Genomic DNA, 25,865 nt, shown 5'->3' on the forward strand with positions numbered 1-25,865 from the left:
GCTATTGCTCTAAGGCAGAACCAAGATATACAGGGTATTCCAATTGGCCAACAACATTATTAGCTGTCACTTTATGCTGATGACATATTGCTTTATTTCATGAACTTACATGTCTCTTTGTTCTATTGTCCAAACATTTGACAAATTTGGCCTTGTGAGCAATTTTAGAGTTATTTATGATAAAATTGAAGCCCTGAGTATATCTTTACCTCCATCATGTCTATCCCAGATCCATACTAATTTTGCATTCAAATGGAAACCAGAAGCTGGTAAATACTTGGGGATCCAGACCTGAACTGCAAATCTGCTTTAAGTCTTACGATAAAGCTAATATCTCATGGTTCAGTCTGATGAATGTAGTTAAGATGGACATCTTACCAAAACTATTCTACGCCTTTCAGGCTGTTTCCATACTTTTTTTCATTTAGTTGACCTTGCTATCAAAGATTTTATATGGCAACAGAATAAATTCAGAATCAAACGGAATATTCTCTCCCTACCCAAACATAAAGTAGGGGACTCATTCCCTCAAATCTCGTACTTTCAAGCAGCGTTCTCTCTTAGGATCATTGATTGGTACAATGGGAAAGCTTCCAAACTTTGGACCAATATAGAATGGAACCTTATCACTTTGAGCCTTACTTCCTTGTCCTGGAGGGACCCCTCTCAATGACCTCTAAAGGCTCTTTTGCCCCTGTTAATTGGGGCTACTGTTTATATCTGAGAAGCATACCTATATAAAGGTTTACTCTCTTCAAGATCAAGCCTGTTGACTTTGATATTTTTGTGGGAGTCTCCTTTCTGCATTCTCTTTACTGTCCTGTTTTCCTCCCCTGGCAAAGGGCAGCTAACCCTTTATTGAGCCTTACCCTCCCTGACAAGAAAATGAATTCCCCTTTCTAGGCTACTTCTGACTTGCCACAACCCTGCAAATATGTGGCTGCAATATTATCAACTAAAACACTACCTAGGGACCTGGCCGTCTACGGACCCAATGACTAGACCCTATACCGACTTTGAGTCACTACTCTTCTAGTCCACTAGACCTGAATTTTGCTAAAAGAAACCAATCTGCATCTACCTCCTTTCCTGGCTAAATGGGAACAGGAACTTGATGTTCCAACTGATGTATTGGATTGGGACAAGATACTGGCACTTACCTATAAAATGTCTGTTTCTTCTCATACCCAAGAATCTAACTACCGTATATTGTCTTGATGGTACCGCTGCCCCACAATCTTGCATAAAATAGATCCTACTATCTCTAACATTTGCTGGAGAAGTTAACAGGCTCCTGGCACTATGACCCACAACTGGGGCATATGCCCACTGATCACCCCTTTCTGGGATAAAATACTACACTTGCATGACAAGTTTGTGGGTGACCAATTTCCCAATGAATCTCAAATTACTGTGTCTGTACTGTAGGATTCCTATAAACATTAAAAAATGCCTGATTAGACTTTTTCAGACTACCGCTCTATCTGTGATAGCTAGACATTTTCGACAAGCTGAACTCCATCGCTGGCAGCATGAGCTTGTGAAATGGATAACATGGAACACCATGATAGTCTGTGATGATGAAAAGTTTGAGTAGTATAAGCTTACATGGACAGTATAGTCCCACTTTCAATTCTCTTTAAATTGTATGTCCTTTTGTATCAGGCAAAAATTAAATACTGGGTTGATCCTGGGAACTCCATGGATACATACCTTTCTCCCCCACCCCATTTGAAAAAGAATGTATTTCCCCTTACCCGCTTTGTATGTGTGACCCCTCTTACCCTCTCTCTTTATGCTACCTATTTATTCTCCAAAATTACATTATGTTGGTACCCCATTTATCTTAGTCCACCTGTGATGTATGCCATACTAGTGATCTGGTTACTACTTGTTTACTGCTGCCCTGACTAGACTGCTGGGTAGCAGAGAGTGAACTGATGCTTTTTTATTTCCTTATGGGTACCCTATGGTTACTGTTTCTGTTTGTAGTTTCAACATGTTATACTACAGTAATAGATGTGTGTTATAATACTGTACTCCCAAACCTTGATGCTGGAGCTGCTGTACTGTATTTTGGGATATATTGTACACATTCTGTTCTGTGTTGCATTTTTGAAAGCTCAATAAAAAGATTAACCATAAAGAAATCAGAATTGTTTGACAACTACCGAACTTTGTAAATCCATGCTGACTATTGCTTACACATTGTTTCCTGGCTCATCATGGCAGCTTACAATGGGTTGTGGCTTCGTCCCTGCAACCTGATAGGACTGGTTAGCTATAAATCAAAGACAGACATTCACAGTATTTTTCTTTTTGTCCTCACCTGACCAAGACTGGCATAGCAAGGTATCCCTTACTGCTTGTCACCCCAGCCAGGTTCAGCCTCTGCTGGGTAGGTCTTTCCTGTACAGCCTTTAAATGAGCTACAGTATATGGTTGGAGCCCAATTCTGGTGGTCTGGGGGAGATGGTTTAGCCTCTCCTGGGTGGAAGTCTTTCTTGCACAGCCTCTAAATGGACTATACGGTTGGAGCTTCCTTCTTGGTGGTCTGGGAAGCATTACCTGACAAAAAAACTTTAAATATGCTTTGGAATAAGTGGCAGCGTTTCCCCTTTGCATTTCCCTTCTTTTTTTCTTTATCAGTGCGTTTCCTGCACCTGTTTGTTTGTGGGCATTTGCAATTTCCAAGATGGATGCAGCAGTGCAAGTACATGCTGAGCATGGATGATAGGAAGTGATACGGCCACTGTGCACAATTTTTCTGGCTTGCCCTTTTCCAAGATGACCCTGGGAGCCAAGACTGCAATGTGAGCATGCTAAGGCATATTTTGGGAAATATTGTTATACACTGTTAAGGTATCAGTTTTAAGTGTTGGCGGCTAATTTGTAGGATATTTCCATAAGCGCAGGAGGATTTCCATTTGTATTTATGCTAAGGCATTGATATCATCGCTGATGGCCAGGGATGCCAGTTTTAAATGGTTTTAAGGCATTTTTGGACAACACGTGGTGGTGTTCTCAACTCATGCATGCTGGATGCTTATGTGGTCATTGTTTGCAGGTATGTTTTCCCTCTTTATGGCATTCAGCTGGGCTCTTCCTATCTCAGGTTCATTCTCTATGCTTGCTCTGGGATCTCTGTGTCATGCTGTTTTCCAATTTAATCTGTTGTTTTACCCTGTCTCTATGGAAAACACTGTCCAATCATACCACCCATTGCCTGTAAGGTAAAGGGATTAGGTTAGTGATGAAGATACTGAGAAAAAGAGATAATCTTTTCCAAATGCTATTGTAAGATCTATAGCCCTGCAAGGACCTCAAGACAGAGGGCCAGAAAAAGTCATCATCTAGGCGCAGACCTCCAGGTAATATTGATCAAGGTCATCATTTTGCCTCTTATTATCATTGCGCCCCATCTACAAAACATCCAATGTTCCCACCATTAATAGTTGCTACATTTATGGTGAAAAGCCATTGCCTTACAAGCTAGTATTTCAAGCTCACTTAGAGGAAGCAACAACAGACAAAGAAGCAGATGTCAGAGAAGTAGCGGCTTTGATTACAAACCAAGGAGTCCATACATGAAGCCTCAGTTGGCGGCTAAATTGCCTAGCACTTCCAACCAGAGCCAGCAGGTGGTGCACAGTTAGAGAGTTTGTTGGAGGATGAAGACATTAAAGGGGCAACAGGCTTTGACTTCTTCCTAACAGAATCCTTTTACAAGGGCAGTTAAAGAGGCAGTTGCCTGGGGTGAAGTGGAGGAAACTTTCCACAAGGTTAGAATATACTTCCCAAATCTCAAGACAGATATGGTTTCATTTCCCTTCTTTGAGGGAAGAGTTAATCCAGGAAAAATGGCATAGGCCAGAGGAAAAGGCCTTTATGAAGGTTGTCAAAACTTTAGCCCCTGAAACAGCCAAATGTCAATCTGCTGTTATCATCTCCAATGGTGAATGCATCATTATTGCGAATGGCAAGATACATCACCTTTCCACTATGTTCAAAGAGGCTCTAGATCAAAAATCTAGATCTAAAGTGGTCTTGTGTAGCATCTGGAGGTGCCTGCAGACCACAGATAACATTTACAGCAACAGGCAGAGCAATATCGAGTCAGATGGCTAACATAAAAAAAAGTCCTCCTGGAGGAAATGGGGAGAGACTAAGTGGTAACAGCTTTGCAAGAGCTTAAATTATTATTATTAATATTATAGTCGGCAGATCCTGCCTCAAAATAAAATTGGTGCATGATGCCAGACAATAGCTGAAAACTGTTTGGGAGTAGACTACTGCATGGGTGACCAGTGGCAAGTTAGGGCTGATACATCTGATAAAATCTGAAGATTTAGAAAGGTCCAGCTTACATGTGGCAACTTCTGGATACATACAAAAAGGCAAAATCCTACAGTTCGTGAAAGGATTATAAAAGTGAATTGGAGAAGTACCCAATCTTCATTGTAGCAGCCTTAAAAATCTAAGGTACATATCTTGGGAGAACAGCATAAAGTCCCATTTAAAGGTTTGCTTATTCAGGGGGTATCTGTGGGAGCCAGAATAAACCTCTGTGCACACACCTGGATGGATAATATTCCGGGTCAGTGGGCCATAATGTCTATTTCGATGTGACATCGATGGAAAAGCAATAACTTCTGGTCCAGTTTGTGGCCAAATTATTTTCAAAATGAGCTATAGTGAAGGCTCCAAGTGCCCAGAGGAGAAGAGGATTCTGTTCATCTCTGTTCCCAGTAAAAAAAAAAAAAAAAAAAATTCTGTCTGTGCCCAATGCTAAACTTGAAAAAACTCAGCAAGCACATACAGCTGGAGTCATTCAAGATGGAGAATCTCCAATTAATTCTATTATCAATAAATCTGGGAGACTGGATGCTGTTTGTAGATGTATCAGGCATCTACTTACATGTCGCAGTCCATCCTGCATCTGAGTCCCTTTACCAGTTTCTGTGACTTCCCTCTGGTTTGTTCACTTCCCCCGGGACATTCACAAAGGTCCTACTGTCTGCCATAGTGAAGGGGATGATAATACATTACTACTACAATGGCATCCTTCTTGTAGCCAGCAATCCAGAGATGCTTATTCAGCATCGGAAAAGTCTGCTACACAATCTACAAAATTTTGGGTAGCTATTCAGGTTGGAAGAAGAGCTTCCTCTGCCCAACCCAAAGAATGATGATCTTGGGGGCATTTTTGGATACACAAAAAATTCAGTAAAACCTCCAGGAGGGAAGATCTGTCCTCTGATAAAGTCAAAGGTGCTTTGTGAGCAAAGTCTCTTCCAAAAGAGCAGTGCCTGAGTATCTTTGGGTTGAACAATTGTTGTTTCCAAAAATAACATTTATCACGACAGATGCCAGTCATAAAAACTGAGGGCTCATTTCAAGGAGCGGGTTGCTCAAGGTTTTTCAGCTCAGGAGGCATGGTGTTGAATGCTCTTGAAGTGAGAGCAGCATTCAAGGCTCATCTGGCATTCACTCTTTTGATAAGCGGAACAAGAGTTGTACTTTACCTATACAACAAAATGGCAGTTGCATAAATACAGAGACAGAGGAAATGAGGAGCCGAACCCTGTTATTGAAACTGTCACTGTTGGTCGACTCATATTCATTGAGAAGGCCCGAGGTAAGTTATCAGGCTTGTTGAGCAGCTTCTTCTGATCAAAGCACAAACAATCCCTCAGCTTGGGTGTTCAGTTGGTGAACTCTAAAGGGGGGATCTCCCCAGGTGGATCTAGCGAGAACTCCCTGGAATACAAATGGATTCCTAGAGCAGCATACCCAACAATGAAAGGTGGACTTCTTAGACTGCCAGTGGAACTTCCAGTTGAGGCATAGCTATCCCTCAATGCCTATGATATCCAGATTCTTAGCTGTACTCCAGCAGATTCCAGTAACAATATTTGCAATTTCAACATTTTTGTTGAGGAGGCTCAAGTTTCCATCTCTCCTACAGTTGAAAATTGAGTCACCGCTGCTTCTGCCAGTGATGCATTATTTGCTCTCTTAAGGCCAGTTTTTGCCATCCAGTCTCAGGAGACTACATTTGATGGCATGAAAGTTGAGAGGCAAAGACTACCAAGTCAAGGGTGCTCAGTGTAGAGAGTGGCTACCTCGCTACCAACCAGAAAGGTCTCCATAAATAAGACTTACCAAAGAATATGGATAAAATTTGCAAATCTCATGGAGCAAAACGCCAGTCAAGGTTCTGCAATTTTTATAACCGGGGCTTGACAAGGATTTAGATTCGAATACATTTAAAGTTCAAGTTTCAGCCTTTTCTGCACTTACTGGGATTCAGTGGGCCATTAACCCTTTGGTGATGCAATCCTTAAAGGCTTGAATGAAGTTAAGGCCTCTTCGGAAACCATTGTTCCTAAGTGGGAATTGCCAATGATCCTTGAAGCTCTTTCAAGGTTTCCGTTCTATCCTATAGAATTGGTTACACTCTGGAATTTAACCCTGAAGACCATATTTCTGGTTGCAATAATTTCTATGAAAAGGGAGTCAGTACACAAGGAGTCTCACCTAACTTTCTGCCACAACAGAATTGTCCTAAAACCCTCAGACCACTTTATCCCTAAAGTGGCTTCCTTCTTCCACTTAAGCCAGGAAGTCAATTTACCATCTTTCTTGAAGCAGGAGAACCCCGTCCTTTGGATGTTGGCTTACCTTTGAAGGCCTACTTGGCAGCCACCTCTTCTTCAAGCAAGAGGAAATCTGTGCTTGGTCTTGCATGGCTTAAGACAGGGACAGTCAGCTTCAACACGTATAATCACCTCCCAGATTGTTAAGACAAATAAAAGAGCCTACTCTTCACAAGACCTTCCTGTTCCAGAAGACAAAGTGGTTGTAAACCTTACATATACTCAGTGAAGTGACTGGCTTCAGGTAATATAAAGAGATGGAACAAATCCTCCTACATATGCTGTACCTGTTCATCTGCAGTCTTCTCTCCTCTACATCCATTCAAAGTGCTGAATTTATGAAGCTTGTCTGAGTGTTCAGAAAAAAGGGTCAGAGAGCTGAAGTTACACACTGCAGAGCTCTGTGAGGAGAGCTCTAAGAGCTGATTGGAGGGAAAAAACACATCCCCCTTCACACAGCTCACAGGAACAGAGCTGAGACTGTCAATCTTCTGGAGCTCCTCCCCTGTCACCATTTTTCTCTTGGTGTCAGAAAACCTGTCAGAAGTGATTTATGCTGATAGCAGAAGAACAAAGCAGCAGACAGAAATTACTGGACTGAAACAAGTGCACACTATAGAAGGATATGCTAAATTCATATGTAATGTTTGAGGTTTACAGCCAGAACCAGGGCAGGATAGCGCAATACCAAGTGTATCCTGAGGCTATTTTGCAAGTCAGCAACACGAACCTCTCAGAAAAATTTTGTTACGCTTTATTAGGTGAACCCAGCTCAGCTCCCCATATTAGAATTTTGAAAGTTTGTTGTTCAGGTGCATACTTACGTTACTGATCATTACACATTTTTTCTTGCGTCCTCCCATTTAGTGAGTTAGGTTTTATTCATTCTACTGCCATGATGAAAGAAAAGGAAAATTATGGAAAAGTGATTTTACAATTTTTCATTTTTAGAAGGAAATCTGTCATCTTACTGTATTTTTCAAATTCAAACTATCAACTAGTTTCTCGACTATAGAAATTAAATTAACAGGTCTATAATTACTTGGTAAAGACTTGGATCACTTTTTAAATGGATGGCAGAAAAAGGTGAGTATTTTACTCTCTTCCAGGTCTTCCTTTTTTATTTTTTTATTTATTGGTAACAGGCTTTTTACTATTAAAGTCCACAACAGAGTTACAGTCATATGTTTGACTTTCATGTCTATTATAATTATAATATTTTTTTACTTGTAAAAGTATGCTGATTAGCAACATATGTAATCTGAAAAAAACTACTTTAGTTTTTATTTTTCCCCTGTACTCACAAAAAGTTGGAAACAAATGAAGCTCTTTATCACTAGAGTCTGTCAACTCTAAAATAAATAGCCAATCCAAACTGTGTATTGACAATTAATCAGTCATGCAACACTGTATCCATATGAAATTGTTGTCCTTTTTTCACACAAATAAAGCTTTCTTTTGGTGGTATTTAATCAGCACTGAGTTTTTTTATTTTGTTTTGCACTATAAATAAATAAAATTAAAAAAAAAAACAAAATTTGGAAAAAAACAACTTTTTTTTGTGCTGTGTAATCAAAATAGAACTTATTTAAGAGTATAATTAAAGGCAAAACATGTTTTAGTTTTAGGCAGAATGAAGATTCCTTCTCAGGTTTTTAAGGCTGTCTGTGCCCCTATTAAGGAGATTTACTCAATTTTGTCCTGTTTAAGATTGTCATTAAAAATGCAAGTAAATCCCAAATTTTGGGTTGTCCGCAGAAGAGTAATAAAGGGGAAATCTCCCAATAGGGACACTAGTTCTGTTGACTCAGGGGGAAGGAGAGCAAGGGATTCTCTCAATTTGCAGGAATTTCCCCTCACTTCCTGTTTCAGCTATGGGACAGGAAGGGAAGGTAAATCTCACCAATGGGAAACAGATGGCATGAAAACTGACAGAGGTTATAACCTTCCCTTGCTCTATACAAAATGAAAAGAAAGGTTTTGCCTATTGTTCTACTTTAACCACTTGCCTACTGGGCACTTCCTGCCCAGACCAACTTTCAGGTTTCAGTGCTCTCACACTTTGACAATTACTCAGTCATGCAACACTGTACCCATATGAAATATTTTGTCCTTTTTCACACAAATAGATCTTTCTTTTGGTGGTATTTAATCAGCACTGAGTTTTTTATTTTTTGCGCTATAAATGAAAAAAAGACCAAAATGTGGGGAAAAAAATGTTCTTTGTTTCTGTTGTAAAATTTATACTGCTACATTGCTTTGGTAAAAATAACCCAAATCAGTGTATATTTTATGGTTTGTGTGAGAGTTATAGAGTCTACAAGCTATAGTACCAATCATTGAAAATTGAGCATACCTGATCACGCCTGATGTACTGACTGCCTTTCTTATTTCTTGAGACACTAACAAGCCAGGACAGTACAAATACCCCCCAAATGACCCCTTTTTGGAAAGCAGACAGTCTGAGGTATTTAGTAAGAGGCATAATAGTTTTTTAAAAGTGCAATTTTTTTTGCACAGTTCTTTTTAAACCGAAGATTTTTTCCCCAAAATTGTCATATTAACAGGTTATTTCACACAGCATATGAATACTTGCAAATACACCCCAAAACACATTCTGCTGCTCTTTGTGAGTATGGGGATATCACATGTGTGAGAATTTTTCAAAGCCTAGCCACATAGAAGCTCAACATGCAAGGAGCACCGTCAGGTGTCCTAGGAGCATAAATTACACATTTAATTCCCTGACTACCTATTACACTTTTTTTTTTTTATAAATATTTTATTAAATTTTTTCCAATTACAGCTATTTCATACATAAAAAGTAATAGACTCTCTTATCATTAAGTCATTATTGACATTTACATACACAATCCATATACAATTTTTACTGCTCCCCATACATTACATTACATTACATTACATTGAGTTTATATAGCGCCAAAGGGTTTGCTCAGCGCTGTACAATAGAAGGGGGGACAATACATGAAACATTACAGCAACTACGAACAGCACACGAGGGGTAAGAGGGCCCTACTCTTTCGAGCTTACAATCTGGGAGGGAGGGGGTAGTGGTACAGGAGGAAGTGGCTGTGGGGGATGGAGTGGTAGGAGGAATGAAGGAGAGCAGCAGTTAGGTGAGGGTGGGGTAGGCTTCCCTGAAGAGGTGGGTTTTCAGGGAGCGCCTGAAGGTGAGGAGGGAAGGTGATATTTGTTTTGATACAAATAACCCTTCCCTCCCCCCTTTTCCTAGCTCCTCGTTTTTCACCTCACGTGGAAGACCCTGGGATGTCCTCTATTTCTATAATTTCCACATATTGTTTTGATTTCTTAAAATCATCCCATTTTTCCCACCTTTTACGGAATATCTCCATTTTATCTTCATCTATGTGATATAGTTCTTCCATTCTATACATATTGTCTACTCTACCTATCCAATCCTTTATTTTTGGTGCCTATTGTTCTTTCCAGAATTTGGGTATCAAACCCTTTGCTGCATTTATAAAATAATATAACCCTGAGTTTTTATATTTTTCCACTGTATGCTCGGTTCCATGTAGAAGACATGCCACTGGGTCTTTTGAAATTTTTATCCCCGTTATCTCCTGTATCTGGTAAATTATTCCCTCCTAATACGCTTGAATTTTAGGACACTCCCACCAAATGTGTGCCATTGTGCCCCTTATCCCACATCCATGCCAACACAAAGGTGAATAATCCCTACATTGTCTATGTGCTACACTCGGTGTAATATGCCACTTCGCTAAACATTTATAATTCATTTCCACCACCTTCATATTTACAATCCCATGTGTTAATCTAAAAATATTCTTTCTTTTTTTCTCATCTAGTAATACACCTAATTCCTTTTCTCTACATACAAAGGCCCGGTGATGACCTTTATTCTCGTGAGAATTTTATAAATTCTAGAAGTCCCATGTTTCCCATCCCCCCGTGTACTAAGTAATTGTTTAAATGGGTTCCACTCAGCTTTGGTCCTTAATGGCCTAGGGAGCTTTCCTACAAAATGTTTTAATTGAAAATATCGCCACTCATCCAATCTAGCAAACAACTCATTCCTATTTTTCAGTTCCAGAAAGGAACATATTTCTTCCCCCTTCATTATGTCCCTTAATTGTGCGTCTCCTTTCCTTATCCATTTACCCGCAAAACTTTCTTTTCCAGGTGGAAAATAATCTGTGTTCACTATAGGCATCATCATAGAGTTAAATTCCCATCTCATTTGTTTGTGAACTATATCCCATATTTTTAAAACATTTCGTGTATATGTACATGTGCTTTCTGCCAACTTGCGATAGTGCGTTGGCAACCATATTATCCTACTCAGTTGTGTCTCACTTGGTGAGTTTTCTATATTTATCCAACTTTTCCTCATTGCATTATGTGTCCAATCAAAAATGCGTGCTAACACTATTGAGTTATAATATCTCTTAAAATCTGGAACACCCAGTCCCTCATTATCTTTATCTCTACATAGAACTTCATAGCTTATTCTAGGTTTTTTATTTCCCCAGATATATCTTGTTAGCATTTTTTAAATAATTCCTAAATACATTCCTTGAAGCTTTATAGGCATCATATGGAATTTATACAGAATTTTTAGGACAATTACCATTTTTATCAAATTTATTCGCCCTATCCAAGATATAGCACCAGACCCTAATTTCCTTAATTCATCATTGATCTCATTTATTAATGGAATGTAGTTTGCTCTATACAAATTCTTTGAGGGTGCAGTTAAATTTATTCCCAAATATTTTAGTTCTCTTTCTTTCCAGGGAAAGGGAAATTCTCTTTGTACATTTTTTTTCCTTAATTGGAAGGTTAACATTTAAGATCTCTGTTTTAGTTGCATTAATTTTTAAATTTGCCAGCTCACCTTACTCCTTCAGTATTTTCATTAAGTTAGGCAATGTTATCCTCGGGTTACCCACATAAAACAGCATATCATCAGCATATGCTGCTACCTTATGCTCTATTTCTCCTATCCAAATCCCTTTTATGTCTATATTTTTCCTTATCGTTGCTAGGAGAGATTCCAGGCACAGAACAAACAATAAAGGTGACAGTGGGCATCCCTGCCTTGTCCCATTATACATCCTGAAGAACTCTGATAGTTCTCCATTTACTTTTATTGCAGTCGAGGGTTGGCTATACAGCTTCCTTATCCATTCTCTCATTCTGGGGCCTAGTCCCAAGATTTCCAATGTATCTAGCATATACTCCCAGTCTAACCTATCAAAAACCTTTTCTGCATCTACGGATAGTAACAAAGCGAGGTCCTTCTCTCTCTTGTTTTTTTTCATAAGTAGCAAAGATCTCAATCCATTGTCCCTACCTTCCCTCCTGGGACAAACCCCACCTGATCCATATGAATCCAATCCAGCATTAAGTCTTTCAATCTATTTGCCAGGACATTTGCATATAGTTTAGTATCTGTGTTCAAAAGGGATATCGGTCTATAACTAGAGCACTGAGTACTATATGTTCCTTCTTTCTGTATAATTGTAACATTAGCTTGCAGAGACTCCTCCCTCATTTTCATCTCTCCTCCCAGTGCATTCATATATATCTTCAACTTGGGTATTAATTGATCTTTAAATTTTTTATAGTATCTCACAGTATACCCATCGGGTCCCTGGCTTTTCCCTGCTGTTGTACTCTTCAACGCTACCTGAATTTCCTCCTGCGTTATTGGTTTTTCAAGAAATATCAACTGTTCTTCTCTTAATTTGGGTAATCCTACCTCTTTTAGGTATATCTGTTTTTTTTCTCTTATAGTCCTATAGGGAGTGATATTATATAACTTACTATAGTATTTTTAAAAAAACTTTTGCAATCTCTTTAGTTGAATACACTAATTCACCATTCTTATCTCTTATTTTCTCTATATAATTCCTAGTTTTCTTTTTTCTCTGTTTCTCATTAACTATTTTCCTGGTCTATTGATTCATCTTTAAGGTGGAGCTCTGACCATGCACGCTTCTCCAGTTTGCGTGTCCCATCTCCCATGTCCTGCCATTCTCTAGGAACCAGGGGAGAGGATGAAGAGGGGTGAAGAGAAAGAGAAAAAATCCCCCCCCTCCCCTCTCCCCCCCCCACACAGATACTATACAAGCATGGAGCAAATGTGGAGAGAGAGAGAGAGAGAAAAACACACACAGACCCCTCCCCCCCTACTCTTCCTCCTCCCATTATTGTTTCTACTATCTATTCCCCCTAGGAGCTACCTGCCACCTCTCTTTTTCTATACCTCCCATCTCACTCTCCCCTTCCTCCCAACCAGGAATAACTATTTTCTGCAACTCAAGACTTTCACAAAAATCTCTCAAATCCTCTGGGTAAATCAGTCTTGCTGAATGACCGTTTTTCCATCTGATTAAACATGCTGGGAATCCCCAGCTGTATCGAACGTTCTGCTTTCTCATTTGTTCTAACAATGGTTTCACTGTTCTCCTTCTTAAAGTTTCCGCTGCTAAATCAGCAAAGATCTGCAGGTTTACTTCATGATATTTTATTGCTGCACTTCCTTATATCTTCTTCTAAAGCTCTTCTTTATCTCGATAGTAATGGAATTGAACAATCACAACTCTTGCATTTTTCTTTATACCTTCTTGCTGGAATCTTCCAATTCTATATACTTTATCAATTTTAAGAGGTTCTGTTGCAGATCTGTCCATTACAATATCAAGCAATTTCCATATTGTTTCCATCAAATCTTCTCCTTGAGAGATCTCTGGCAGACCTCGTATCTTTAGATTACATCTTCTATCCCTATTCTCCTGGGCTTCCAATTTATATAGCAGATTCATCTGTTCTTTTCTCATTTCCGTTACCCATTTTTTTAAATTCAGTATAACTTGGGCATGTTTATCCAATTTTTCTTCCATCTCCTCCATCCTCGAAAATACCTGCCCCAGATCTTTATCTTTCTTGTTTTATTGATCTTTCTAGTCCTTTAAACATTTCTGCTATTTCTGTTTTAGTGGGCAATTGTGAGGTCTTCTCTTGTTCTTCTACTTTCTCCAAATCCACTTTTTTTTATATATTGCCATCTTCTATATTTTGGCTGATATTAGTCATTCCCAGGGATAGTCTGGAGCATTCTCCGATACTATTTTCCATGTCACATCTTCCACTTATTCCCTGTTGTCTCTCAGGGGTCTGTTTCTCTTGTGAGGGTATATATTTTTTAATTGAGCTTGTTTGGGAGGCCTTTGGCCCTCCTCCTTTTATCGCTTTATTTTTCATACTGTTGGTAGCTATTTTCTTTCTCTTTTTTCTCCTTTTCTCTCTCCTCTCCCTCTTTTCCTTTTTTTCCCCCAGAACCAATGAGGTTAGACAATAAAAATTCCGCCTCTCCAAAGAAATGTCCTTTTAAATCTCTTTTTTTTTCTTCTCTCCCCGCTCTCCTAGAAACATCTATCAATGTCCACAACCCTTTTGGGTAATATTTTAATTTGTCCTCCTTCCACTTCTTCTTTTGATAAGACCCCCTGGATGCCAACCCCCACAATTTTACTACACAGTTTTAATAATTTCCTAATGTAATTAATTCAGTACGCTTCACTTCACTCCTGCCGCTCTCACTTACCCTCTTAGCTCCTTCTTCCTCCACTCCAAGTGAGGCGGCTTCCAATGTTCTCTCCTGGGGGGGGTTGCCAGCTTCAATATTCCTTTGAGATGGCATAAGCCTTCAGGGTTGGTCTCCCTCGGTATGTCTCTAGATGTCCCAGCAGCTCCAGCTACAGTCCGGTGATAGAGAGGGGAGATCCGAGGCTTCCCTCACTCCTCTATGCCGGCCGGCTTCTCTCACCTCCCAGCACTCCTTTGCAGTGGGTCACGTGACTGCTTGGCATCCACTCAGCTCCTTCCAGCTGCCAGGGATCTCTACTGTCCTCCTCTACCTTGGCTCCCTCTTCCTCCACCGCTCAACCCAACATGACAGGGTCCGCAGGACACGCACTCCTCCAAGGGGGACCATACCCGCACTTAGGTAGGTCACAATGGCAGCTCCTCAGGGATGTCTTCCTTTTATCTAGCGGGACATTAGGAGACGCCTGGTACCGGGAGATCTGACATTGATCTCCCGCTCAGCGCCATGTTCAGGCTCCCTATTACACTTTTAAAGACCCTGGAGCACAAGGACAATGGAATTATCCACAAAATAACCCCAGTTTGAGAAGCAAACACCTTAACGTATATTCTATGAGCCATAATGAGTCTTTTGAACATGTAATTTTTTTCCACAAGTTTTCAGAAAATTAAAAGAATATTAAAATCTATTTTTTTTTACACAAAGTAAAAGTATGCAAACATATAATCTAATTTCCTGACAACCTATCATGTTTTTGAAGGCCCTGGAGCACCAGGAAAGTGGAAACACTCACAAGATGACATCATTTTGGAAAACAAACTCTCCAATGAATTTTTTGTGAGGCATAATGAGTTATTTTTTTCCAGAAGTTTTCAGAAAATGTGTAAAGAAAATGAAAATGGTTTTTTTTAATACTAAGCTGTCCATTTATAAGATATTTCTAACACATAGCATGTACATACCAAAACTTACACCCCAAAATTACACATTTAATTACCTGACTACCTATCATGTTTTTGAAGGCCCTGGAGCACTAGGACAATAGAGTTACCCACAAAATTATGCTATTTTGAGAAGAAAACACACAAACATATATTTTATGAGGCATAATGAGTCTTTTGAACATGTCATTTTTTTTCCACAAGTTTTCAGAAAATGGGGAAAGAAATTTTAAATGTATTTTTTTTACACAAAGTTGTCAATTTATAAGATATTTCTAACACATAGCATGTACACAAAATTACACTCCAAAATTAATTCTGCTACTCCTCCTAAGTATGGGGATACCACATGTGTAATACTTTTCCACAGCCTGGCCACATAGAGAGGCCCAACATCCAAGTAGCACCTAGCGTTCTAGGGGCAAAAATTACAAATCTAATTTCTTGACAACCTATCAATTTTTTGAAAGCCCGCCCTGGAGCACCAGGAAAGTGGAAACACTCACAAAATGACCGCATTTTAAAAAGCAAACACCACAACATATTTTCAAAAGGCATATTGAGTCTTTGGAACATTTCATTGTTTTCTGTAAGTTTTCGGAACATGTAGAATGAAGGTGAAAATGTATTTTTTTTAACTCAAAGTTGTCAAATATATTTCTAACAAACAGCATGGACATACCAAGAATTACACCCCAAAATGCATGCTGCTACTCCTCCTGATTATGGGGGTACCACATGTGTATGACGTTTTCAATGTCTGAACAGATTATGTGCCTAGCATTGTAACCAGTGTAACACAAAAATCAACATTTTTGAAAACAATAGAAAACAATGTAAACAAAAGATTACCTGTTGTTTGAAAAAAGCATTGGTCTAGGTCAGTACAGGAAGCAAAGATGACATCTATGCAGCAGGCAGGAACATGGTCCATAAAATGTCCTGGGTCATTACAGGCAGCAGACAGAGATATGGTCAGCACAGCCAAAGTATTGTTTAAGGCAGCAGGCAGGAACATGGTCCATAAAATGTCCTGGGTCATTACAGGCAGCAGACAGAGATTTGGTCAGCACAGCCAAAGTATTGGTCCAGGTAGCAGGCAGGAACATCAGGCTTAGGGCCTCAGTCAGGTAGGATTGGAGCACAGGGGTAAATACTTCATCCCACACAATCTCTTCGAAGCCTCTAACTAACAGACCCTGATCCAGGAATTACAAAACCTGGAGAAAACCAAAAATTGTTTTTCTCTGCTTGGAACTCTACTCTGAAGCCCCTCACATATGTGATACCCCTTTCTTATCTTGAAACCCACTACTACAGTAGCAGGGCAAAAGATCAATCCAATCAGCATGCAAAAAACATGGTTGATTAACAGGTCGAGGTCAGTGCAAAGAAGGCATAAACGTGGTTGATAAACAATCCAGATGACAGGCAGAAGCATAGGGGTTGATTTACCAAAGGCAAATAGACCATGCACTTTGCAAAGTGCAGTTGCATTCTGCAAGTGCAGTTGCTCCAGAACTTAGTAAACAAGGTACACCTTCACTTTGCAAAGAATACCCAATCACATGCAGGGAAAATAAAAAAAAACTGCATTTTTGCATGCATGTGATTGGATGATGGGAGTCAGCAGAGCTTCTGCTCATTTACTAAGTTCTGGAGCAACTGTTCTTGCAGAGTGCAACTGCACATTGCAAAGTGCACACTCTATTTGCCTTTAGCAAATCAAAGGCATAGTCGATTAAACAGGCCAGGGTCAGTTAAGGTGGAAGGCAGTGACATGATTGGTTGGGCAGCAGGCAAATGACCAGCACAGATATTGAAAATGGGGAAATGGCCAGCTGTTACAAATATGGGTGAATATTTTAGTGATGTGTGAAAACGTCGGAAGCAGTCGCCGATGCATAGGCCTGGTTGGGAAGTACGTTGGGGACAATAAAAACTGGTGTCTCTTCTAACTCCCCCTTTGCTGCATACCTGACCTCTTTTTGGTGTCTTCAGCCTGCTTCTGTTGATGAAATGCTCTCTGGGGGGGATCCTTGCTGGTAGATAAGGGACGTGACGATGTCTTCTATAAATTTGAGGAAGGCGGTGGATCTTTCTGTGGATTTGGTGTAGGTGACATACGCATTATAAGAAGGGACCTTGTTGCTAAAGAGGGCTGTAGCATCTGATTGTTGAAATCCACTCCCATCCCCATGCAGAGATTATAATCTTGGATGCAGCCTTTTGAATGGGACCGTGTCTTCCGGGAATTTCCACCAAGGTATCATTGCGGATGGTGGACAGGATGTAAACATCTCTCATATACTTCCACTTCAAGGCTAGCACTTTGTCGTTTCTTAGACTGGCTGATTCCCTCCTTTCTAGCCTGGTGTTCACTAGACTTTGTGGGAAGCCCTTCCTGTTTTTTCGGGAGGTACCACAGGCCGAGGTTTTCTCACTGTACAGGTGGCGGAAAAGGGGCAGACTAGAATAGAAATTGCCTAGTGTGGCAGTGCGGCACCCTGTCAGGGTCTAAATGGGGATTATAACCCGGGGTTCTTAACCAGGCAGGTTGAGGGGCTCAAGGGGGTTTCCCTAATGCAAAGGAAACTGGCTTTTCAGCTTCCTCATTGTTTTCTACAATCCGTTTTGGGACCTGGAGCCTGGAGATTCCTAAGAGATCCAGGTGGGATGAAATCTCCAATCCTGGGTCCAGTGTTTGTGATCAGCCAGCACATTTGGGGCCAGATGCAGTGAGCAGAACGAGAGTTCCCTGCAATGAAGTAAGTTCATTTGTTATTTGAACTGTGTTCAGTGCATGAGACTGCACAATCTGCCTGTGCAGGTCAGGACAACCTGCAAGAAGAAAGAAACTAGCTTTAAATAGACAGTGCTCTATTTTGTTGCTGAACTATGCAAAACTGCTCTGGAGTGACTGCAGGGTTGAGGCGTGCAAAGAGAAAGGACATTACTGTAAAGCGTGATGATCCACCAGTTGTTGAGTCAGCTGTGGATTGGTGTCAGTGCCTGCTGGCAGCAATGACCCCAGTTGAAGATGAAGTACATGCTATTGCCCCTGGCAATGCTGGTGAAGGGAGACCAGCTTTCTTTGTTCAGAGTTCTAAGCTTGAAATAGGATGCAGTGTTGGAAGCCCTGTAAAGAGACTGAAGAAAGAGCGCTGTTTGTGGTGTACTTAGTGGGGACATGCTGTCTTCAAGTGCCCTTTATCCTAGCTTCCAGTAAAAGGTGACACAGCAAGCCAAAGATCTGTGTGTGCTGTTTACAAACCCTGGACCCAGGATTGGGATTTCATCCCGCCCAGATCTCTTAGAAATCTCCAGGTCACAAAACGGACTTTAGAAAACAATGAGGAAACTGAAAAGCCAGTTTCCTCTGCATTAGGGCAAACCCCCTGGAGCCCCTCAAACTGCCTGATTTAGAATCCTGAGTTATAATTTTCATCTAAACCCTGCAGCGTACCACACTAGGTACATGTGATAACTTTTTTGAAAAAGTGTAAAAGCTAGGTCCCAGACAATTTTTCCACTTGCCGATGTAGGTTGGACACTCAGGGGGCTGGAGCTAGGAATCTTTGTCTTCGTACACACAGAATGCATACAAATATCCAGTGGCTGTTTCACAAAGCTGTAGAGCTTTACTCTATATCTGTCCCTTTTGCTTGGAATGTATTGCTTGATTCTCAGCCTGCCAGTGAAGTGGACAAGGGTTTCGCCCACACATAAGATTTGGCTGGGGAAATAAAGTTCAGCAAATCTTTGGGAAAAAAAATTAAGAAGTGGGCAAATTTTGTGTAATTTGTCATAGTTGGGATGATTTCGGGGACGGCACTGGGTATTGTCACTGAAATGAAGGAAGCACATGATCGTCTCATAGCGTGACCTGGGCATTAGAGCAAAATAAATGAGCAAATGGTGGATGTGGTGGGTAGACCAGTAAGCATGACCTTAATTTTTTTTGCAAGCCCCATCTTAAGTGTGAGGCCCAAAAATAACTTAACTGCTTCCCACCAGGCCACTGCACATAAACGGTCAGGTGGGAGCTTCGTCGTTCTGAGTGGATGTTCAGGAACGTCCTTCAGTACAGGTGCATAAGCGCGGCCTCGTGGCCGTGCAGATGTGTGCTCTCAGTGTGCCTGTGTTCCTTGGATACAGCGCAACACCGCTCGGCAGAATGGCCCTTTGATTGGCCCTTCTGATCACATGACGGCTGTGTCCAATCACAGCCATCATGTGATGTCAACAAAGCCGTCATTCAGTTGAACAGCTCTTCCTCTCCTCACACAGAGCCCGTGAGTGAGGAGAAGCAGAGCCGATCAGTGAGTACACACAAGCACATCGCCCACACATCACCATGTCACAGTATCAGTATTTGTCACTGGTACTGTGACAGATGTGGATCACTGGTACTGTGACAGATGTGGATCATCTGTGATCCACTTCTGTTACAGTACCAGTGATCCACATCTGTCACAGTACCAGTGATCCACATCTTTCACAGTACCAGTGCCAGTGATCCACATCTGTGATCCACATCTGTCCCAGTTCCAGTGCTCCACATCTGTCCCAGTGCCAGTGATCCACATCTGTCCCAGTGCCAGTGATCCTCATCTGTCACCGTACCCGTGATCCACATCTGTCACAGTACCCATGATCCACATCTGTCATCTTACCCATGATCCACGTCTGTGATCCACATCTGTTACAGTACCCGTGAGCCACATCTGTTACAGTGCCAGTGGTCCACATCTGTCACAGTACCCATGAGCCACATCTGTCAACGTACACGTGATCCACATCTGTTACAGTGCCAGTGATCCCCATCTGTCACAGTACCCGTGAGCCACATTTGTCACATTACCTGTAATCCACATCTGTTACAGTGCCAGTGAGCCACATCTGTCACCGTACCCGTTATCCACATCTGTTACAGTACCCGTGATCCACATCTGTCACCGTACCCATGATCCACATCTGTCATGGTATCCATGATCCACATCTGTGATCCACATCTGTTACATTGCTAGTGATCCCCATCTGTCACAGTACCCGTGGGCCACATCTGTCACATTACCTGTAATCCACATCTGTTACAGTGCCAGTGAGCCACATCTGTCACCATACCCGTTATCCACATCTGTCACAGTACCCGTGATCCACATCTGTCACCGTACCCATGATCCACATCTGTCATGGTATCCATGATCCACATCTGTGATCCACATCTGTTACAGTGCTAGTGATCCCCATCTGTCACAGTACCCGTGGGCCACATCTGTCACAGTACCCGTTATCCACATCTGTCACCGTACCCATGATCCACATCTGTCACAGTACCTGCGATCCACATCTCTCATCGTGCCCATGATCCACATCTATGATCCACATCTGTTACAGTGCCAGTGATTCCCCATCTGTAACAGTACCCATGAGCCACATCTGTCACAGTACCCATTATACACATCTGTCACCATACCCGTGATTCACATATGTGATGCACATCTGTCTCCATACCTGTGATCCGTATCTGTCACAGTACCCATGATCCACATCTGTCACCGTACCTGTGATCCACATCTGTGGTCCACATCTGTCACAGTACCAGTGATCAACATCTGTCACATTACCAGTGATCAATATCTGTCACACAATATCAGTGCTCCACATCCATCACGGTGTACCAGTGGTCATTCACATCTGTACCAGTGATCCACATCTGTCACGTATGTATGTGGCCAGGCTGTGGAAAAGTCTTACCTATGTAGTATCCCCATACTCAGGAGGAGCAGCAGAATGTGTTCCCGGGTGAAGCTGCAAGTATACATATGCTGTGTGAGAGGAATAACCTGTTAATATAACAGTTGTGTGAAAAAAAAACAAAGTTTATTTACTTTCTTCATTTTCCAAAGATTTGTGGGAAAAGATCACAGGTTCAAAAAACTCACCATGATTCTTACTAAATACCTTGGAATGTCTACTTTCCAAAAAGAGGTCATTTGGGGGGTATTTGTACTGTCCTGGCTTGTTAGTGTCTCAAGAAAAGTCAGTACATCAGGTTTGATCAGGTGTGTTCAATTTTCAGTGATTGGTACCATAGCTTATAGACTCTATAACTTCCACACAGACCAAATAATATACCATGATTGGGATTATTTTTGCCAAACCAATGTAGCAGTGTACATTTTGGTCCAAATTTATGAAGTACAATTACTTATTTGCAAAATTTTATAACAGAAACGAAAAAAAATGTTTTTTTTTTCAAATGTTTTGGTCTTTTTTAATTTACAGCACAGAAAATAAAAAAAAACACTGATAATTAAATACCACCAAAAGAAAGCTCTATTTGTGTGAATACAGGACAAAAATGTAATTTGAGTATAGTGTTGCATGACTGAGTAATTATCATTCAAAATGTGAGAGCACTGAAAGCTAAAAATTGGTCTGGACAGGAAGGGGGTAAAAGTGCCCGGTATTGAGGTGGTTAAACTTCTCCAGTGTAAGATGTCTCCATTCAAATGGACAGTCAAGGATGAACTTAGATTGTTAGTAATATATTGTTGGGCAAAAAGATTAGGCTGGTCCACAATAAACTGAAGTAAAAATAAATTTAAAAAATCAATTTCTGAAAAATGTTCGGGCAACCATAATGGGCTGGCAAGAGTGTCTGGGAGGTATGTCCTGGCCCTGAGTTTTGGGGTCTGATGAGATATTCCAGTGCTGGTACTTTCATCCTGGGGTCTAGCAGTATTGGTGTTTGCCGATTGACCATTGGGCTGTATGGCGCTGTTGGTGGCTGCCTGGTTTTCAGAGTGCCATATCCTTTTAGGAGGGACCCTTTCCTCCTCCAATTCAGTCACTGATCTGTTACTCTTGATGGTTTCATACACCAAATCGGAATCAGGCGGTGCGAGCTTCCCGCTGCTCTTATCCATCAAACTGAGGATATTGAACGCCTCTTCACTAGTGCAAATTTTTTGTGACATGTCTGGCTCTGATGGTACTGGGACAAGTAGATTGAGTATGGTGGCTGTGTGACAGGTAAACTTTTGATGGGCAGCTGTGTGGGTACTATGGTAATAGTGGCATTGATGGATGGTGTGCGACAGGTGCACTGCTGATGGGCAATGATGGGCAACAGGTACACTGCTAATGGGCAACAGGTACACTGATGGGCACTAATGAGCATCAAGTACATTGATGGGTACTGATGGGTGACACATACACTGCTGATGGGCAACAGGTACACAGGTTGGCACTGATCAGCAACAAGTACGCTGATAGGTGACAGTAACACTGCTGGGCACTGTGACGGGATACTGTGTAGTGTTTAGGCACTGTACAGTTTAGATGGTTAACTCACTGTTAGAAGATTTCTCTCCTCACACAGGGTATATGTTTGAGGAGAAGAAGCTGGTAACAGCGAGTTACCACTCTGTCTTTACAATTGTGTTCGACTGTGATTGGGCACAGATGATCATATGGTAATGAGCCGCTGCCATTGGCTCTTTACCTCGATCAGTGATGCTCTGTGTCCACAGACCCTCACAGTATCTTTCCATAGAATGTAAGTGTGTAAATTGTAGATCCAAAATACATGTAAATGTACTTTTGCCTTGTTGGAAGCTGTAGTTAGCTGCACTATGGGAAATTATTATTTTTATTTCAAATAAAAGTGATTAAGGCTATATTCATACAGATTTAGGGTGGTATGTTAAAAAAAACCCATATGCTGCATCTTTGTTGCAATTTCCATCAAATCCTTTTTAGGGGTAGAGTACAACATATAAACTGAGTAGATTTATAGCTCAAGTAGAGTAGATCTTCTGAGTAGATAAACTGAGTAGATCTTCTGCTCAAGTTTATGTTTAAGTCCTGTCCCACCCAAGGCTGAGTCTCACCCTATAATTTGACAGTCAAATGCCAGGACTTCAGTGGGCAAAAGTAATAAACATGTATCCCAGATGTTTATTGTTTTATCCGCTTAACCAAAGACCAAACGCAGCACTTATCCCTCCCCTACCTAAACACTTAGCACCTATTTATCCCCTAAAAAGAGACGTTACTAAGTCACCCTCAAAACCTAACACTTAACCCCTAAAGTGATCCTAACACTAACCTAATAGAGCACTAACCCTAATGTGCTCTATTCCTTCTTCACCAGAAGTTTCTGGGGCAATAACAAGCAATCCCACGAACTGTAGTTTGAATAATTGGGGGTTTTTTGGTGAAGCTAGAGGCCTGCTTACTTTGGTGTTATGAAAATCGTTGTTAAGAAAGCTATTACAGTCACAGTGGGTACCTTGATGCAGGAAGGGTGAATCCATGCTTGAGGGCCCTTTTCTTCTTTGTCCACCACTCTTTCCTCACAATATGTTTTATTTCAACAGAGACCGAATGCGAACTTCAATCAATGTGGTTGGTGACTCATTTGGAGCTGGCATCATCTACCACCTTTCCAAAGCTGAGTTAGCTGCTATTGATGCAAAACATGATGTGAAGGATGGGACAGATATGATGAAACTGCACACAATGAATCATGAGGGTGCAAAGAAACCAATCAGGGAAGGCATTGGCACCCCACCATTCTCTGGCTATGCCTCCTTGCCTACTGATGAGTATGAAGTTCAGGTGGAGCCATCTCTGCACCTTTAATTTTTGCCCCATGCTGCATATGCTGTTCTTTCAGCTACATTGTGATTGCAGCATTGAATTTATTCTTGAGTGCCAGCCTCAGGTTACCCAGTTTTTCTTACTAACATTAGCACTAATCAGGCATAGCATTGGTGCCATGTCTACTGGTTAGCTGATGCCTTTGCTGCCCTCTCTATTTACTCCTATAGAAGCTCTAATTCAAAATCTTGGTGTCCAACTTTGCAGTTAGTAGAATTTTGTAAAATGAACCCTCATCTTTAAATATCATAATTTGTAATGTTTGAAGTGTCCAGCTAAGTATAGCTTTCAGGGCTCCTCCTGCTAAAGTGGTGACAAAACAGGCCAGTTTTAAGCACCAAGATCATGGAAACACACAACTGAAGGTCATTATGCTATGGGTTATTTTCATTAAAGAAGGTATTAAGTATTTCTAGGCAAAAATAAAATTAATAAAAATCACAATAAATAAAAAAAGCAGGGTAGAGTTAAAGTAGTTACAATATTCCAAAATGCAGCACCTAAACGTACAGTATATTCTAAGTAACTATTTACTTTAAAGAAAAAAATTGCTTTCATATTTCTGCAAGCTTATTCCTTAAAAAACTGTATTAAATATGGAGATTTGTAAATATATACTAGACAAAACCCTCCGTGGACTCAAACTGCATCTGATTAACAAATGTTAAGACATAATGTCAGCCACAGTGTATTATATTCCATGTCTGCAGACTCATAGAGGGAGATTTGCTAAAACTGGAGCACTCTGGAATCTGGTGCAACTGTGTATGGTAGCCAATCAGCTTCTAACTTCAGCGTGTTCAGTTAAGCTTTGGCACTATAATCTGGATGCTGATTGGTTTCTATGTTTCTAGAGCTGCACCAGATTTTGAATGCTCCTGGTTTAGTAAATCCCCCACATAGACTTGATTTGTAGGTAGGGCTTCTGTTTGCTATAGCCTGATGCATTGGAATCAGATTAAAATGTATTATGTTTTTATACACAAAGCAGATCATGTTCAGACAATTTACATAGGTGTTAGACACTGGCTTCCAAATGAGCTAACCCCTCATTCTATGGAAAGAAACAAAAACTGAATTGTTCATATTTTTTTAATTTACTCAGCTTATCTTTTTCATTGTATTTTCTTCTACTTAATTAGTCTCATAGCATGCCATAGTAAAAAAAGTTATAAACTTACACAAACTGCCTCTGTAATATTCATCTTTGTTACCCTATAGTAATTGCTAAAATACCCAAATGACCTTACATTTTATAAATAGTATATATATATATATATATATATATATATATATATATATATATATATATATATATATATGTTTATATAAAGTACAGTATATAGTATACATAAATATTAATATTTACATTTGTACTTCAGGCTCATACTGACTTATTTAAGAAGCACTTAAATTCAGTTAAAGTGTACTTTGCTTGAAAATAATGCAACCCCCTAAATACCAAATTGAAAAAATTAAAAAATGTATGCCAAAAAGGACATTAGAAAAAAAACCCTTAGACTCACTGCTGTCCTCCAGGTGCTCAAGATCCAAAGAGAATGTGCTCCTGCGCTACAAGCATCTCACAGAATCTCAGGTGAGACAGAGACATCGTAAATTGGGAGTCCCAGGTAATAGTTTTAGAAATTTTCTTCTAATGGTGCCCTCTTTGGCATCCTTTTTAAATATTTGTGTTTGGAGGGTTTTCAATAAAACAGACCTTGCGTTTTCGTGTAAGGTATACTTTAACCCTTAATGGACACTGAAAACATCTTTCACTGACTTGACTTTGCTAAATTATGGTTGGTTGCTGTAGACTATAGTACTTTAAAGATAATCACCTGCAGTGCCACACAAAGTACAACAATTAATCACAAAGTGCAGTAATTAGTCACATATCTTTGTAAAGTGCAAAAATCAACACAAATATAAATGCATCAATCCAAAAGTGCAGTATGATATCACAATAGATAT

At 40.4% G+C, this 25,865-nt stretch overlaps 1 protein-coding gene across 1 annotated transcript in view; it reads left to right on the top strand.

The window, feature by feature from the left end:
* The window catches only part of LOC149461207 (excitatory amino acid transporter 2-like), a gene marked incomplete at its 5' end in the record, with an annotated part of 124,256 nt that extends 99,158 nt beyond the window's left edge, over nucleotides 1–25,098 (top strand). The window contains one exon of the mRNA XM_089678651.1: nucleotides 23,609–25,098. Coding sequence (XP_089534777.1) covers nucleotides 23,609–23,873 — 265 coding nt within the window. The remainder of the gene's footprint in view (nucleotides 1–23,608) is intronic.
* Nucleotides 25,099–25,865: the final 767 nt, after the last annotated feature.

Source organism: Staurois parvus, unplaced genomic scaffold (assembly GCF_062004578.1).
Source record: "Staurois parvus isolate SC_StPar_1 unplaced genomic scaffold, SC_StPar_1.0 ptg000207l, whole genome shotgun sequence".
Taxonomy (NCBI): Eukaryota; Metazoa; Chordata; class Amphibia; order Anura; family Ranidae; genus Staurois; species Staurois parvus.